This window comes from Festucalex cinctus, chromosome 20 (genome assembly GCF_051991245.1).
Source record: "Festucalex cinctus isolate MCC-2025b chromosome 20, RoL_Fcin_1.0, whole genome shotgun sequence".
NCBI lineage: Eukaryota > Metazoa > Chordata > Actinopteri > Syngnathiformes > Syngnathidae > Festucalex > Festucalex cinctus.
In genome coordinates this window covers 17,633,475-17,651,008 of record NC_135430.1, presented here as the reverse complement: position 1 = coordinate 17,651,008, position 17,534 = coordinate 17,633,475, and the positions used below count along the sequence as shown (strand labels likewise).

Here is a 17,534-nt window from a genome sequence, read left to right as displayed (position 1 = left end):
GTTGTTATCCATACCTTTGCAAGTTTTCACATTGTGAGACTTTAATTAGAGTTCATTACTTTGCCTTTCTAGAGTTAATAAGTAGCAACAAAGTTCCTGTGTGCCTCAAGACCAGAACAAGCTAAAGTCTGAAACCTGACTGTAGCAGTGATTACATGCGGTGGATGTTGGTGTGATCCATAAACTGCTTCAGGTTCTGCAAATTGTCCCACCATTTGAAGAGGAAGGTCTCTGCAATGAGTTGAAACCAGGGAGTGATCTCCAGTTCTTGCCGCTTGGCCTTCTCCAGCATCTGCCGCAGCTCCTCTTTGGTCACGTAACAGTAGCTTTTGATTTCGTTGGGGTCTGGGTTTAACTCGACATCCTTCAGAGACATTTAAAAAAACAGACATGTTGTATAGTCAATTACTATATTTAGAGTTCATATGATTTTTTTTTTGTTTGTTTTAGTCTTGACTTTGGAGCGCTACCTTCTGCATAAAGAGGATGTAGTCAATCTCATGTTCTCCCCAAACACCATCTGATTGGGCTTTATAATGGATTCTTGTTAGGTAAGTCATTTCTTCTGGCGTCACCTGCACACCAAGAGAGTGAAAGGAGATCAGGTGCACCCAATACACCTTAATCTTTCATCACCTTCCCAAATGTTTTACCTGTTCCATGGGGACGCCCAGTTCCGCTTTGAGTCTCCTTTGCGCAGCTCTCCTCACTCCAATGGCGTCTTTCTCTTCCAGCTCGCTCTCCGTGTGTAAAGGGTGACTGCAGCATGTGTTTGTGAAACAGCCTTATAAACAAAAGACACAGTATTACACTATGAACCACAGAAACAAATCTTGTGTGGATGTGCTACTCACCGGGAAAAGTGATTTTGGCATCAGACCGCTGTTGTAAGAGCAGCTTCTCTTCACTGTTAAAAATGAAGACGCTAAACGCTCTGTGTAATAAACCTGGTCATAAAAAGTATTAGTCAAAAACTTGTCAAAAATAATACAAAGACTGGGAAACTCACCTTTATCAATGTTGGCATTTAAGTGGCAGTTTTTCTTCGTGTCGGCGCCGATCCGTTGGTCGTTCTCGTCGATGAGGATGCACATCTCGGCCAACAACTTGACTTGCTTCTCGTCCAGGTGGTCTGTGGTTATCTCGGGCATTCTGGCTAACCACTGTTGGCGCTGTACGTCACTGTGCAAACACAAAAACAAAAAAAATCCATTAAAAGTGCACACGCCTGAACACCTTGAAGCAAGCATGCTTGACATCTTTTAATAAGTTTAAATGTTTACATTGGGAGGGGTCAAATGCTTCCCTCAAAAACTTCCCTCTTACCAACTAGATCTCCCAGAATGTTGCAGGTACGCCAGGTCAGAGTTTTATGTCAAATATGTGTACATTCATGAAAGGATTGTAGCAAAGACTTTTGTCATATGCGGCCACGCAGTCTTAACTGTCCAAGTAAGCACTTTTCTTGGTTAGACTACGGGTTTACTTATGCAGCTTGCAGCACACGCTTTGTTGAGACTTAAAGCGACATAATGGCGGTTTGAGAGTCCAAAAGCTTACCTGGATAAAGCTCGGAAGGACGTGGCGACCGGTGGGCGAAACAATCCGCTCCAAGGCTGATGAGCGCCTGCGCAGCAAGTAGGTATGTTCGTTTTTAACACGGCTGCTCTCTGGGAGGTCGCCGCCCGCAGTACCGCCCACAAGACCCGCACCATCGCGTGACCAAAGCTGCAAACCAATCACATGCTCTTCAACATTGGGTGTGGCTAAAACGTGAACTAGATTTAGTGACCGGGTCACAAGCGGGGACACGTCGCAACTTGTCTTTGGCGAACTTTTTTTTTAGTTTATTTTTTGTAACATTTATTTAAACACGCACCTGCACTCATATTTAAGTACAGAGTGTGTGTCAAGACCTCTAGACCTCAAGACTAGCGGATGTCAGCGAGAAGTTAGTCCGTTCCTAAAACGCTGGTTCTGGTTTTACTACCAACAGTGCTCAAGACACACGCCATCCATCAGATCACAGCACAAGTGTGGCCCGGCTCCACCCAGGCCCGCTAACGTATGAGTATCCGTGGGCTGCATAGAACGTTACAGTAAACAAGAAAATACTTACTTTGTCCTATCTCTTGTGTTGCACAGACAATCTGCTACGTCTATTATGCTTTTCACCTTGACTTACGACGACATTTAGGGCGAAGCACAGTACTGCACATGGATCTCTCGTCTACTAGCCCATGCGTCTTACGTCACTGCTTATCCATTGGCCGCTGTTATATCGGCGTGGCAGCTCATTGGTGAGTGTAGAACAAAATACATATGCGTAACACGGAAGCGTTTGCGTCCTCCTGATGTGTCCCCCCCAAAAAATCTGGTTAGAAGCTTTTTTTTGTACGTACTTGAATAATGTACAGAACGTTAGACGGGATCAGTGTGAACTAAATGACGTTACACGCCACACACCGCACAGAGAGAACCAATGAGGTTGTGGTGACAATAACATCTGATAGGAAATGCTAGTTGCGCTCATCTCGGTGAACCAGGACAGTGGTGAGTCTTTTTTTTTTTTTTTTTTTTGCAGCGTATTCCGGTTACAAAACGCCCGCTAAGTGTTGTTAAATGTGGTAATCGAATTTAGTTGCGATTGTTTTGTTTTATATTTCGGTCTATAGGCTATGCTGGCCTTTTCCCTGCGAATGGCGCTACAATTAATTCCAGTCATTTAAGTTGTTTTAGGCCAGACACATTAAAGCGCCGTTTGTTTAGTTTTATTAAAAAGAAAAAAATGGTTGTCGTTTAAACACGACTTGCTTGACGATTTGCATATTTATGTATTTATTTATTTAATTAATTTTATTAAACATTTATTTTGGTAAATTTTTTTCATTGAACTTTTATGTGCAATACTTTTTAATGCAATCATTTCTTTGGATTGTACTATTCATTAATGAAATGCAGTGCTATGGTCAAACTGTGGCGTTAAAGTGACTTACGGTAATATGTAGTATATATTTTTTTGTTTAGTTTTTTAGGAATGAAGCCTTTAATTTTCTTTTCATGAATGTGTAGGCTGCTATAGTGTAATGTAAGGTTATTTATTTATTTTAAGACAGTACTTAGTGTGAAAGGTTTGAGAGTCACGGTTACAAAATGTCCAGTTTACAAAACTATTGGTGAAACATGTTGCAAGTTCTTGAATTGCCTCTGTGTATGACACACCATTTAGTAGGGGTGTGAATTGCCTAGTACCTGACGATTCGATTCGTATCACGATTCACAGGTCACGATTCGATTCGATACCGATTAATCCCGATACGAATTTATAAGTCGATTGTTGCGATTTTTTTTCATTCAAATTTAGAAAATACTAATCAGTAAGCTTGTAGAGTGTAAGATTTATATGAAAATGTATTATTTATTTATCTGAAATTTCAGTCTTATAGAGGTTGTAATCTGTTTCATGTTTGAACAGCATTAAAATAAAATATTAAGGCTTAATGTTCCGTTCATATAACATTCTTCCATGCTCAAGGTGTGAATCCTAACCCGAAGTCAGACGTTTTGTTGAATATTTTTCCATTAAAAATGGAAGTTTAAAAATCGATTCACACACACACACACACACAAAAAAAGGCAATGATGATAAGACGTTGAATCGGTAAGACTACCGAATGAACAATTCTGAGCTCTTAAAAAAAATAAAAATAAATAAAAATCGTTTTTTTTTGTTGTTTTTTTAATCGATTCGAGAATCGCGCGATGTAGTATCGCGATATATCGCCGAATCGATTTTTTTTAACACCCCTACCATTTAGTAACCTGTTGTGTTAGTTTTGTTTAGATCCCTTCAGACATTCTTGCAATTGTCTTCTAATCTTTGCATCTTCCTATTGTTGGAGGCGGCAAGCACTCATACCCTGTACTTATAGATTTGAGATACTTGTGGAATAAAAGAGAACAAGTAAAAGCAAAGGAAAGCACAGAATGTACTGTAAGCATAAAACTCTTAGTTAATAACCATTTTGATAAACCTGCACAATTGCTTCTCTCCTAGAAGATTAAAAAAATATCCAAGTTGCTCAGTCCTCCTCTAGTCATGTCCTTGCAACTATTGTGAACTTGATCTCCCTTTTTGACCCGCAGGCAGATGGTGCTAACTGACCAACACTGCCCACCCGATTGCCATCCAGCCCTGTCGTGTTTCGTTTCCCTGCTCTTCAGGTAGGAGGTAAGCAGGGGGGCAGGGCTGTCCAGCAAAGTAGGCGGGATGCCTTTCGAGGGTGGGAGCAGCGGCAGCTCTGCCTCGGCCACTCGCCACCCCAAACAAAAGCGCAAGGCTCACAGCCTGTCCATCCGGCGCACGAACAGCACGGAGGAGAGGCCGCCTGGCATCCACAGAGGAGACATGCTGGAGGGACAGGTAAGTAGGATACCTGCAAACGTGTACCTTATTAAGAAAAGAATGCATTTTTTTTTTTTAACATACGCAAGAACATTTACTCGAAATTGACACCTTGTGCTGCTCTATATCATTTGGTTATTAGAAGAAAGCCTGTCGAGAAAGCAAAATACTGTAGTAGTTAGATTTGACATAATTTGTTGTCATCTAGACTATTTTAAACATTTAAAATCTTAATGACCTGATGTGTAGTTATTGTCTTTCTTTTTAAAAGACGGCATTTTTTTAGACTTGTCTAGATGAGTAATTCATCTCAAGTGATGGGAATATTGGTGCTACCCTTCATTTATTGCCTCCAGAAAGGGAAGCTCATAAATATTATTCGGTGGGCAGTTATTTACTTATTCAGACTGATAGATTACATAGTTCCTGGTTGTTAAGGTTCGAGCCTAGTTTAGATGTTTTCCCATCATCTGTGTGATAAAGCGAGGAAAGGTTGTCAGAGATCATTTTTGTGCGTGTTCTCATGTTCCTGCTATTACATGGTTTAGTGGTAAACTTTAATAATGTGTTTTTGTTTTTTTTTGTATTTGAGGAAGGATAGACCAATTATCAGCTGGGCCGATATTCAGCATTTTGACAAATATAAACATCGGCCCTTTTGAAGAATGATACGGTCAATAATAAATCTATTTAAAATGATGCTAACTTTCGGGAACTATTTATAAGAAATGCTGCTGGCCCTGGGAACTGTCAGTACCTTTTGTTTTTGTTTGAATTTTAAACTAAGATAAGCAAAAATAATATTTCAAATATTTTGACACTTTGGAAAAACTGCAGAAAACAAGCGGGTGCTTGTCTTAAGTTTTTACTGAACTTTTTAAGATTTGCAAATGACCCTAGGAAGTCCTTGAATTTGTTTTTTGACTAATATTACGAATAAAAACTCCAATACTTTGCTTAAAAGTTGCTCAATAAACATGCCAAAAAATTCAATAAGGTGTAAAAAATAATAATAATAATAATAATAAAAAAATAAAAATAAAAAATAAATCATCAAATAATAATTAAAATAGAATCAATCTAATAATAAAAAAAAAATGTTTGACGGCGATATTTTTCCTTTTAGTGAAAATGAACTTCGGCTCCAAATTTCAGTTATCGGCCTTCTTGACTTTCAAAAACAAAACAGAACATGTCGGTTTGAGATGGGATTAATTGAGCCACAATAATAATTGAGCAATTGCTGTTTATTCAGTCTCCACTAGTTGAATCTACATCAGAACAAGATATAAGCGATTACTTTCCTCCAGTTGGCTTATCAGCCACTCAAACTCGAGCTTGCAACTTGCACCGAGCCGTCGTCTCATCAAGTTTTAATACAGGCTGCTTGTCCGTGTCTGATTAGCCTTCTCTCGACCTGCTGGCTCGGTTAATGTCCAGCACTATCTACTTACTTTAAAACTGACTCATAACATGCGGAATGCACTTTCCCACGCTGACATTATTAGCCTGAATATGCTGCAGGTTTTTAGGGGCACAACTAAGCGGCTTTGTACACATAATGGCTGCCTGTTGTTTTCTAATTGATCTTTTTGTAAGCGTTTAGTGCTGACACAATGGTTAGGAGACTAACGTCGTAGTTGACAGACTGTTTGTTTTGAACTCGTGCCAGAAGAGAGAGTGACAGTTGAGTACGTATTTGGTTCCCTGCTCCTCTTAATAGTTGGAGAGGAAAGAAGACTCAGCTCTTGATTTCAGCTGTCAAGTGCAGACGTTTGCTGTCACGCTAGCTTGTACTTCTCTCTGCGTGTTGTTCTAGCGTAGATCGGTCGTCACCTGGTAACTGGGTGTTGTCTAGCACTCACAATGGAGGTAGGTTAACTGGGTAGTTCAGGGGTGTCCAAACTTTTTCATTTGAGGGCCACATACAGAAAATCAGAAGGATGCAAGGGCCACATAATGTTGTGAAGAGAAATTGTGTTTCGTCCTAAAAATTGTACAAATAATTGATTTGTGCTTTTGCATTTTTAGAAAAATGCTACAGTATATAAACCAATTTATTTGTAATATGGCAGTATGGAATTTTTCATTTTAATTAGTTTTTAGGGTGGTTCTCTTTTTATTAGTTCTTTTAAAAATGCCTAATTTTAATTTAGTTTGTTAGTTTCAGTATTAGTATTAGTTAAAAAAAATGTGTATTACTTGTGTGCAATATTTAAAAACACCATGGGAGCGACGTCATCTGAAAGTGCTTTTCTATTGGCTGCTGCGAGATGACGTCACTTCTGTGTGACATACTTTCAAACGTCATTATTCCGGTTGATATCAAAATAAATCTACTAAAAATCACATTTAGGCTCATGCATTCAATTAATTACCAAAGACTAAAACGAAGGACATGTTTTGCTATAATTATAGTTAGTTTTAGTTAGTTTTGTAAATATAAGATGTAGTTTGTTAGTTTTCTTTTTTTTTTTTTTTTAAAAAAAAGCATTTTTGGTTTGTTTATTTTATTTGAACTGAGTCAAATGCCATTTTTAGCATATGTCGCGGGCCACTGAAAAATGGACGGTGGGCCCCCGGGCCATAGTTTGGACACCACTGGGCTAGTTTCTCTGTATTGAGGTACTTGGTTATTGTAGGCATAGGTCAAATGCATTTTCAAAAATGTGCGAAACTGCGAAAAATAATTCCATCTTTTATTTTTATTTTTATTTTTTTATGTTTTTGTGTGTTTTTCCAGGACTCCAAGCTGCCCCACTCTCTACGTAACAACCTTCTCGATCTATTTGGCCAGATTGAACGAGAGTTTGAAAATCTCTACATCGAAAACCTTGAATGTGAGTACATCAGCTTGTCCAGATCCAAACCTTAGAAACAATAAACTGTTTTGGCAACTTACACTTTTGAAGCGTACTATATCGATCTTGAGGTATTGATTGACTAAACCGGAATGTAGACAGTGTTTGTCCACTAAAGCCTCGTCTCTGTGCTAACATTACAGTACGGCGGGAAATTGATTCCCTGAATGAACGTGTGACTGTCGACGGACAGAATCTTGAAGGAGGAGATCCCGCCAAGGGAGCCCTGAAAACAAAAGGTCTAGTATTTCCTGCGGGATTTGTTGGAGTAATAATATTCTTGCGCTCGTGTGGTCTCCCTAATGCAGATTATGTGGAAGACTTTCAAAAGGTCACTTGCAGTTTCTAATAAATTGTAAAATTGGGTGCACAAACAAATATTTATTATTTACTGTAACAACAACACGTTGTATTATCCCGGCTGTTTTACTGGTTTTTGACTGATTTTGCAAGGCCCACAGAATATTGTGTTCGATTGCTATAAAATCATGGAACCTATCAAACGAAAGATTAAAATCTCTTCTTTCATCAGGAAAAAAAAGTATGTTTCTATCTGTTTCCGTTTTGCAGCAATTAGCATTAGAAGAGAGCTAAGTTTCATCAGTTTTCACAAAACTTTTTCAAATTGTAAGTAATTGAGCTTTTTTTCTACATAGCCCTGGTTGATCTCCTTTGCTCTGCTGCCACCTGCTGGCCGTTTTTGTAATAACTACCATTTCTGCAACCGTTCTTTGCAGTTGAGAGGCTGCATCAAAGCCTTCTGTATGCTCTCGCATAAAAAAAGCAAAAAGACGTATATAAATACGTCTTTGGGACACTTAGAACATTAAAAAAACGTATTTATACGTTATTGGGAGCAAATGAGTTAATCAGAATGTCATGTTTAGACTAGTCGGTGCACAATGAACTATTTTTGCTGATACTAATAGCTGGTATCAGTACTTGTCGATATCTAGACGATAGTATGATGTTCTGGTATCTTAAGTATTTATTTTGTATTTTTTTTAACCATTCACTTCAGTCTGTTTTGATGCATTCACAAGGCCAATTTGATACTGGCGCCGCACCCTTTGCTTATATCAACCAAACAAATATTTGCATCATAAATCTTGTGACCACTCGTGATGGGGTGGACCATAAATATGCTGCAATATAACCCATGAGCTCCAATTCTATGTGCATGAGCTACATAAATGTAGCGTAAACATCATTCACAACGGCTTTCTGTTAGCACAAAGCAAATGGATACCAAATGATACTAGCCACTAATGTCAACAGCTGTCAATTTGTTTCCATGTGTTTGTCCCTGCAGCCAGCCACAGCACCAGCCAACTATCACAGAAGCTGAAGACGACCTACAAAGCCTCAACTAGTAAGGTACTGGACTTGTTCTGTTTGCCTTTTTATACACTTCATAAATGTGTTACCTGTGTAAATATTTGTAAAAGATTCCATGATGTCACGATCAAATGGCGTTTTTGTTCCTGAGCGAGGACAAGGAGACTCATCTTGTCCCCGCCCTTTAAGGTCATGTGGTATGTCATGTGCGTAAGTGTAATTCATTTACAGAGTTGCCTTCTTTTAAGGCAGTCACGCCTCCCTTGAGTTCTTCCTTTGTAATTTCTTTGCTATATATAACAATTGTGCGCTTTCGATGGCAAAATAGGTGGCCCGTGCAATTTCAGCGTGGCCACTTGAGAGTTATGAGGAGGAGAATCATGGGTAATGTCCCGTGTATACTGTTAATCACATGCTCTGATTCTCTTTTTAAACTGCAGTCTGACCTTGACTCTGCATCTTGTCTCCCAACTTATTTTTAGCAACGGCTGCATTGACAGTCATGCAAAATTGTGAAACATATTTTCTCATGTAGTGGCTGGGAACATTTTTGCAAGTGTTCTTTTAGTTTTTCTAGATAGCTGGACTAGAATTGCTCAACTTGGCAGCCTGAGATTTTATTTTATTTTTTTGCAGTATTTAGTTAAACCAAAGGTGAGTCAAGTCATGTGAATCCAGCTGCCCACACACTTGAGTCTAAAAATACCACATACAGGACTGTCTCAGAAAATTAGAATATTGTGATAATGTCCATTATTTTCTGTAATGCAATTAAATAAGCAAAAATGCCATAAATTCTGGATTCATTACAAATTAACTGAAATATTGCAAGCCTTTTATTGTTTTAATATTGCTGATTATGGCATTTCTTTTGACTTGGTCTGAGGAAATATTCTAATATTTTGAGATAGGATATTTGAGTTTTCTTAAGCTGTAAGCTTGAATGCTTAATCATCAATATGAAAATAATAAAAGGCTTATGATTTGTAATGAATCCAGAACGTATGGCATTTTTGCTTATTTAATTGCATTCCAGAAAATAATGTACTTTATCACAATATTCTAATTTTCTGAGGCATCTTTTAGGACTGATACGATATTGGCAATATCGTGATATTGCGATATTAACATTGCTACGATATGATCATGTTATACAAGCAGCACATTTGTTAAAACAGCCAGGTTGATTTCCATTTGTGCACTTCCAACACCCTCTAGTGGCTAGTTTATCAAGTGCAGCTTAAATTTAATTAGTTATGTTTTGGCCAAGACATTAACACTTTTGCGCTTCTCCATAAGTTGACTCGGGTAGCAAGGAAATGTCTCAATATTAATATTAAGTGTTATTAGTGGCCGTTTATGTACATCGACGTTAATGTCAACTGTACTATTTGAACTACGAGTTGTCACCTCAGCGACCGTAATTAACAATGTATAAATCCAAAATAGTCACAGACCACCAACATTTCTTAAATGTTAATGAATTTCCTAAATTCTTTTCCTGATAATTACTCACCAAACTAGTTTGGTAACATTGGACCAGTGTTCGTTATTTTAATCTGATTACTTTCTTTCAACAACGAGCAATCTAACGCGTTCATTTTTCCAAACCAGTAATCTTGATTAAAGTTACTTCACTAAGTGGCGGTACGTTACTATTTTTCATTACCTCGTAATGTATGTCCATCCATCCATTTATACTTGACCACTTATTCCTCACAAGGGTCGCGGGGGTAATGTATATAGAATGCTTAATTTTTTTGTTTGAGTGACGTCGCAACGCATGTCACAGTTTCTCAGCGGATGACGCAACCCCGACTCGCGCGTACCAACATGTGTGAGCGGTGTTTACGTTTTTAAACAAATGTGTACCAGTTCTAACCTCATTTCTTCATCGCATTCAGATTGTATCCAGCTTCAAAGCCACGACTGGGTCCAGAGCTTTGTGCCATCTGCAGAAGGAATATGTTGGCCATAGGGACGGAATTTGGAACATCAGTGTGACCAGATCTCAGCCAATTGTTCTTGGAACTGCATCAGCAGGTACCAGCTACGTTCTACCGTTTTGTTTGTTTGTTTGTTTTTTTGCCCTCAATGGTAGAGGAGCCGTTGTTGCAGATCCACAGCCAAAATAGTTTAGGTATAATTTTAGTGATGCACAATCACCAGCAGATGGCAGTGTCGAACTTTTTTTTTTTTTCCCCTGATGAAAGACGGTATTCTATTCTTTCATTTGGCAGATGCGTGCATGTATGATTATAAACAATATTCTGTGGGTCTTGACAAATCAGTCAAAATGTTCAAAAACAGCTAGCAATATAAAGTTGACTGGTAGTGAATGACTTAACTCTTTGTGATAGTTCAGGCTTGAAAGCGCTATATAAATAAACTTGAGTTGAGTTTTATGCCACGTTATCAAAAAAACAAACACAGTGACAGCCAATTTCGAGCATTTTAACTCATCTATCAAGACAAACGGAATATTGTGTGCTTTTATTACATATGCAAGGTGAGCACCACATGAAATATCACATTTCATTCTTTCATTAGAAAAGAAAAAAAATACTTTCTACCTTAATCCGTTCTTTAGTAATCACCATTTGAAAAAAAGGTAATTTTTGAGTGACATTGAGCGAAAATTGAAAAGATGAGAAAACAAGCGTTTGGTGAAAAGATACATTTTCTCCACAACAGTGACTTTGACACTAAGATTTTTTTGTGAATTAGGTTTAATGTGACAAATGCTTTGATCATTCACGTCATCCTGGAAAATATTCCATTGCATTAGATTCCGTTATGTTTCATTGTAATTTCATACACCGGCAGCCCATTGACAAGAGATACAATGCTGCCATCTGCTGGCCATAGTTAGTGGGTGTTTTTGATTCCACAACCCATTGACCAGGCAGCGCCGCACTTAAGACGTTGCACTGCCCATTGATTAAAAAAACAAAAACATAGTTGACGTAATTTAACGTTTATGGTGGTAATACATCATGATTTTACTAATTGTTATTAAACGTTTTTGGCGGCCAAAGAGTTAAATATGAATTCTCACTTTAATATGGACATCTTCACAGACCACTCAGCCCTGCTTTGGAGTATAGAAACTGGGAAATGTCTGCTCAAGTATGGCGGCCATGCAGGATCAGGTATTCAGAAGCTTAATATGCAGTCCACCGCATACTTTTATTTGAGTATTGTTGAGAATAGAATATTGTTTAAAATTATCCACACACAGACATTTTTTTTTTGCAAGTATTGAAAAAAGTATGTTGGTTTTCTATGAGTCATTCATATTGATCTCTCTTCCAGTCAACTCTATCAAGTTCCACCCCACAGAGCAGATAGCCCTCACAGGTAAACGCTCGAATATTTGTGTCAATATGTTGTTTTGCCTCCTCGCTTTTTGAGCGTTCATCTCGGTCTGCTTGTTTGTGCACGTGTCCTCGTGCGGCCCCAGCCTCCGGGGACCAGACGGCTCACATCTGGCGCTACATGGTGCAGCTACCTGCCCCCCAGCCGCCACCAGATGTCAGTGTAAGTCACTTTATTCCACTCAGTTTGAAGGAGTCGGCTTGCCCTGGAATTTATTGACATTGACTCTGAAGGCAACAATTTATTTATTTGCAATGTTAGGCGCTGTGTGACGATGACCAGGATTCTTCCGACAGAGAAGAAGGCGAGGTGGACGGCGAAGGCCCCAGCGAGGTGCCCACTGTCCGGGTTGCTACGGCAACGCTGAAAAGCCACCAGGGTGTAGTCATCGCAGCTGATTGGCTGGTGGGCGGCCGGCAAGTGGTGACAGCTTCTTGGGATCGTGCTGCCAACCTGTATGAAGTGGAGACATCGGAACTTGTGCACACGCTCACTGGTAAGCAATTTTATTTATGTTGTAGTACAATTTTCTGCGAAGGATAAAACATGACGTGCGCTTGTGAATGTGGATGGTTGTTAGTCTCTGTGTGAGCTGCAATTGGCTGGCAACCAGTTCAGGATGTACCCCACCTACTGCCCAAAGCCAGCTGGGATAGGCTCCAGCAAATTTGGAATTTGAAGAATTATCCATCCATTCATTTTCTTGACCGCTTATTCCTCACAAGAGTGGCGGGGGGTGCTGGCACCTATTTCAGCTGGCTCTGGGCAGTAGGCAGGGGACACCCTGGACTGGTTGCCAGCCAATCGCAGGGCACACAGAGACGAACAACCATCCACACTCACAAGCACACCTCGGGACAATTCATAGAAATTTGAAGAATTAATTTCATTTATTTGGGAAATGCTATGTTGGGATATATATCTTTTTTTTTTTAAGTGCCTGTGATGTTTTTTTTTCATTTTATGTATTAAAATGACCAAATATCAAGTATATTCGCTTATTATTATTATTATTATTATTATTATTATTATTTACTCAGGTAAAACATTTGTGTCTGTGTGCAGGCCATGACCAGGAGTTGACCCACTGTTGCACGCACCCCAGCCAGCGCTTGGTGGTCACCGCGTCCAGGGACACCACCTTCAGACTGTGGGACTTCCGAGATCCGTCCATCCACTCCGTCAACGTCTTCCAGGGACACACCGAGTCAGTTAGCCACTCCCACTCACCCCGCAACAGTTTCATTTTGCAGCACTTATATCGACCACAGAGTGGCGCTCTATTCTCTCTCTGGTATCTGCGCGACTCCCTCACACGCAAATTTGCTAAGCCACTTGCGTCTCATTCATTACTAAGAGCCCCTCCCACCCCTCTCAGCATCTGTCTGTCTTGTGTACAGTATTTATCTGTCTGCTTCCCCATTAATCCCCCACTCTGTGTACTTTTTTCCCCACTGTGAGCACTCAATTGCTGTCACTCATTTGAGCTCCGCGGCAACAGCTTGTCTGCTCTTGAGAAAGTATTTCTGGGAATATTGGATTGATATATTTGAATTATGTGCTTCTACATTAAATAATTATAGGTGTTTTTAAAAAAAAATTTTTTTCATGATATGATTTCTAATGTGTTTCTAAATGACACTTTTTCTTTCCTTTTGACACAGTGTCGAGACAGTTGTGCGTTTGTGCCTCCACACACATGCCAAATTGCTATCAGTACCAACCTAACTGCCCCCACGTACCAATTAGCGAGCAGTTTCCCATCACAAAAACGAAAGCTGCCATTTCTCCTGCTAATTTCTCGAACGTGGCACACTGACAAAATGTGAAGGCGGCTTCAGGGAACACCGCTTCACGTTTTCTTCCGCCTTCTCTTGCAATTAGCGCTAATGCTTACTGACAACAATCCGCGGCGGCTAAAAGTGCAGCGTACACCACCGCGCGCGCGCGCGTGTGAGCTAACAAAGCCGTCAGCAGCAACAAGAGGTGGACTTATTAGCAATTACATCAACGCCCAGAACGCCCTAATAGTGTATCAATAGAAATGTTCACGAAATTGTACCTTGTTGTAGAGTTGCAGTCTACTGTGAGTCTTGCATCAAACGAGCGGATATTGGTGGGCGTGGCCAAGGCTCCGGCGGGGGGGAGGGGTTGAAAATTGGTGAGGGTGGAGTCGCGTTGAGCTAGTGACAAAAAAAAACGAAAAAGGTGGCGTTAGTGACGTGTAAAACTGACCTGCTGAAACAGCCCACAGCTAATGTGATACAAACGGCCACAAGAAAGGGAAACATTTATTTCACAACTTTGGGGACTTAGTCAGGCTATGTATGGTAAGCCATACTTATGTCAAAAGCCCCCCAAAAGTGAACATTTCATATGAGGGGACCTTTAAATTTCAGGAGTTTGAAAGTGTTTTTCCCCCTATCCAAAAAAAAATATTCTTGACCTGAGCTGTCAGCCACAGCAGAGAGGCTATTAAGTAGCACCGAACACTTCCCCTCCCTCCTCACGCTCGCTTTCTAAAAACGCTTTAACCTTAATCAACCTTTTAATAAATTACCTTGTCTGACAACGCTCGCCCCACGGCGCCGACCCCCTACACCTCTCTCCCTCCCCCGCCTCCTCACACGCTCCCAATTGGCTTGGACGCGGCAAAGTCACAGGGCGCCTCCAAAGATGCAGCCGTCGCTGTGAGCATCTGCCTCACTTTATAGGAGTTTAGTCCCCGCTAATTAGCTCTTAATTGCGCGTCAGTTTGAATTAAATATGCACCAAAAAAAAAAAAAAAAGTAGATGCGTGCATGCTGGGGCCCCCCCCCAGCATGCACGCATCTACTTTTTTTGCACACTGCTACAATGCAAATTTCAATTTGTTTTCCAAAATGGCGACTCACCTAAATGTTTATTCTTGTAAAACAAAGTCTTGCGTCAGCATTTCTTTATGTTTTTCTTTTGTAGCACTGTGACATCAGCAGTGTTCACGGTGGGCGACAACGTGGTGTCAGGCAGCGATGACCGCACAGTCAAAGTGTGGGATCTGAAGAACATGAGGTCGCCCATAGCAACAATCCGCACCGACTCGGCTGTCAACAGGTAGGATGGAAAATAGAGAAATAAAGATGAGAGTTTAACAAAGGAATAGATGAAGAAAACACTTTATAAACACTGTTCCGTTAAAAAAAAGAAAAAATGTAAATCATGTTTCAGATTTAATAATTTGCTAAAATGCAACATTACTAATTTTTTTCTTAAAAAGATAAAAGAAGAGACTAATCTTTCTTTTGATAGGTTCCATCTTTTTATAGCAATAGAACACAATATTCTGTGGGCCTTGCAAAATCAGTCAAAATCCAGTAAAACAGCAGTTAATAATGTCTATTTGCTGTTTAAAAGAAACACCCTCACAAAGAGTTAACCGCAACATTGCAGGATAAGCGTCTCGGCCAACCAGCGGATCATCGCCCTGCCGTACGACAATCGGCAAGTGCGCCTGTTTGACATGAGCGGAGTGAGGCTGGCCCGACTGCCTCGCAGCAACAGGATGGTAAGAAGCCAACGCCGGCTTTCAATCTCGCCGGCGCCATTAGAACCCAAACGGCGAATGCGTGCGTCCCCGCAGGGCCACAGGCGCATGGTGTGCTGCACGGCGTGGAACGAGGAGAGCCAGACGTGCAACCTGTTCACCTGCGGCTTCGACCGACAGGCCATCGGATGGAACATCAACATCCCCGCTTTGCTGCAGGAGAAATGAAGCGAATCCCCGACGCATAATCTGCCGCCTCACACGTGTTTTGAAATCAAGTACGCCATGCTCGCAACATCCCAAACTTTTTTTTTTTTTTTTTTTCTCCGCGAGTAGTGTATGTTTGTTTGCATTCACGTCACTGCTGTTAAATTAATGAATGGTTGCATGAAGAGAAATGTGTATAGTATGATATCATTGTTGCCTGATAAGTGACCTCCATTAAATTGTTACAACTGAACGCGTTATATTGTTTAACTGTATTTATTATTATTTTTTTTTTGGAAGGACGTTAATGAGGATGCTGTCATTTTTTTTTTTTTTTTTTTTTTAAGTTAAAAGCTAAGGTGTCCAAAATATGTCCCGGGGGCCATATTTATTCTGCCTTTGGAAAATGATGCAAAGTGTTGTAAGTGTAGCAATAAAGGATCATCTTTGTAATCATCCATGTGAAGAATTTTTCAAATATACATCATGTGTGTAAATAATTAGCCAGCTTGTTGCCAACTCTTGTCTTCACTCTCTGCAACGTTACATACTCAAGTGTACTTGTTGGTTACTGCTCACGTCAATGTGAAGTTTACAATTTGTTTTCAAACATCCTTTTGTGACCTTTGTAAGCGCAAAAGAATTTCAGTTTTGAGTTGAGTCGCAAAATGTGCTTTTCAACGCCTGATCTAAAGATGCTCGTGTCGTCGCGTCATCCGACTAACTCTGTTGCATGAACCGACAAAAGCAAACGTTTCCAACGGAAGGCCTGCGAGCCTGCTGTGCCCCTCTTTGTCATTTTAATGTGGCCCCCCTGAAAGCGAACTTTCATTTTCCCTTTACAAAGCTACATAGCGAACAGTGACTGTATTTTATTTTTTTTAATTTGTAGCTAGTTTCACAATTATAACTGAATCCCCTTTGATACGGCCCATGACGGAAAATAAGTTTGAGACCATCTGAATGCACCCGAGCGTACATTCCAAATGCCTGTTAAATAACTAATTGCGTCCTACTGCGCAGTGCAGATAGCATTTTTATTCCTGTTTCACTCAATCGCATGGCCACTGGTATCAATGTCAATTTAATCTAACGGGAAAAAACCCCGCGTATGAATTCCGACTGACAGGAAATATGATTTGGGCCTGATACATGAAATTATGGTTTGCCAATTGGAAAGCTGGAAAGGCGGACAGGCTTCACTTTGTCGCAGGTCATATTCGCCTCCAACTTCATTGTGTGCTCTTTTCTGCATAATTTATTGTGGCTGGTATAAAAAAAAAGGTTTTGTGTCTCTTGTCATTTCTTTTAACAGAACCATTTCATTCATGCCTTTGGAATGTGTTTTGCTAATTCAGCGACGGGTTTCGAAGAGCTTGAATTAAGAAAGGTGACTTTTGTTGGGAGGTGCGGTGACACACCTTGTGCTGGTCCACTGCCAAGAAAAGGAAAGGCTTTGTTGTATGTATGTATGTAGGTATGTTGTTTTAAAAAAAAAAACGGCTTACTATACATGGTCGTCCCCCCCCCCCCCCCCCCCCCCCCCCCCCCACACACACACACACACACAAAAGCCTTACTATACAAGGTCCTTTCCCCCCCCAAAAAAATGCCTTACTATACATGGCCGTTTTTTTTTCCCAAAATAAAAACGCCTTACTATACATGGTCGTCCCCCGTTCCCCCCCCCCCCCACACACACACACACACAAAAGCCTTACTATACAAGGTCCTTTCCCCCCCCCAAAAAATGCCTTACTATACATGGCCGTTTTTTTTTCCCAAAATAAAAACGCCTTACTATACATGGTCGTCCCCCCCC

The 17,534-nt window shown here is 40.3% G+C and overlaps 2 protein-coding genes across 4 annotated transcripts; one reads left to right on the top strand and one right to left on the bottom strand.

The window, feature by feature from the left end:
* Positions 1-15: 15 nt before the first annotated feature.
* On the bottom strand, positions 16-2,256 carry idi1 (isopentenyl-diphosphate delta isomerase 1). Of its 2 annotated transcripts, none has more exons than XM_077508406.1 (7): positions 2,120-2,256; positions 1,561-1,728; positions 1,010-1,182; positions 855-947; positions 654-784; positions 471-575; positions 16-364 (listed from the first exon to the last, which is right to left on the bottom strand). In XM_077508406.1, the coding sequence occupies exons 2-7, from the start codon at positions 1,713-1,715 to the stop codon at positions 152-154; spliced, it is 870 nt and encodes a 289-aa protein (XP_077364532.1). In that variant the 5' UTR covers positions 1,716-1,728; positions 2,120-2,256; the 3' UTR covers positions 16-151. The 2 variants fall into 2 exon arrangements, with proteins under 2 accessions (XP_077364532.1, XP_077364533.1); XM_077508407.1 differs by having other exon boundaries at positions 1,561-1,627; positions 2,120-2,194.
* Positions 1,791-17,004, top strand: wdr37 (WD repeat domain 37). 2 transcript variants are annotated; one of them, XM_077508405.1, is made up of 15 exons: positions 1,791-2,065; positions 2,146-2,300; positions 4,147-4,423; positions 7,149-7,245; positions 7,410-7,505; positions 8,579-8,643; positions 10,509-10,647; positions 11,685-11,756; positions 11,920-11,964; positions 12,068-12,144; positions 12,244-12,478; positions 13,048-13,189; positions 14,941-15,075; positions 15,412-15,526; positions 15,602-17,004. In XM_077508405.1, exons 3-15 carry the CDS (start codon positions 4,271-4,273, stop codon positions 15,731-15,733), a joined length of 1,503 nt encoding a protein of 500 aa, XP_077364531.1. In that variant the 5' UTR covers positions 1,791-2,065; positions 2,146-2,300; positions 4,147-4,270; the 3' UTR covers positions 15,734-17,004. The 2 variants fall into 2 exon arrangements, with proteins under 2 accessions (XP_077364531.1, XP_077364530.1); XM_077508404.1 differs by lacking the exons at positions 1,791-2,065; positions 2,146-2,300 and adding an exon at positions 2,321-2,553.
* Positions 17,005-17,534: the final 530 nt, after the last annotated feature.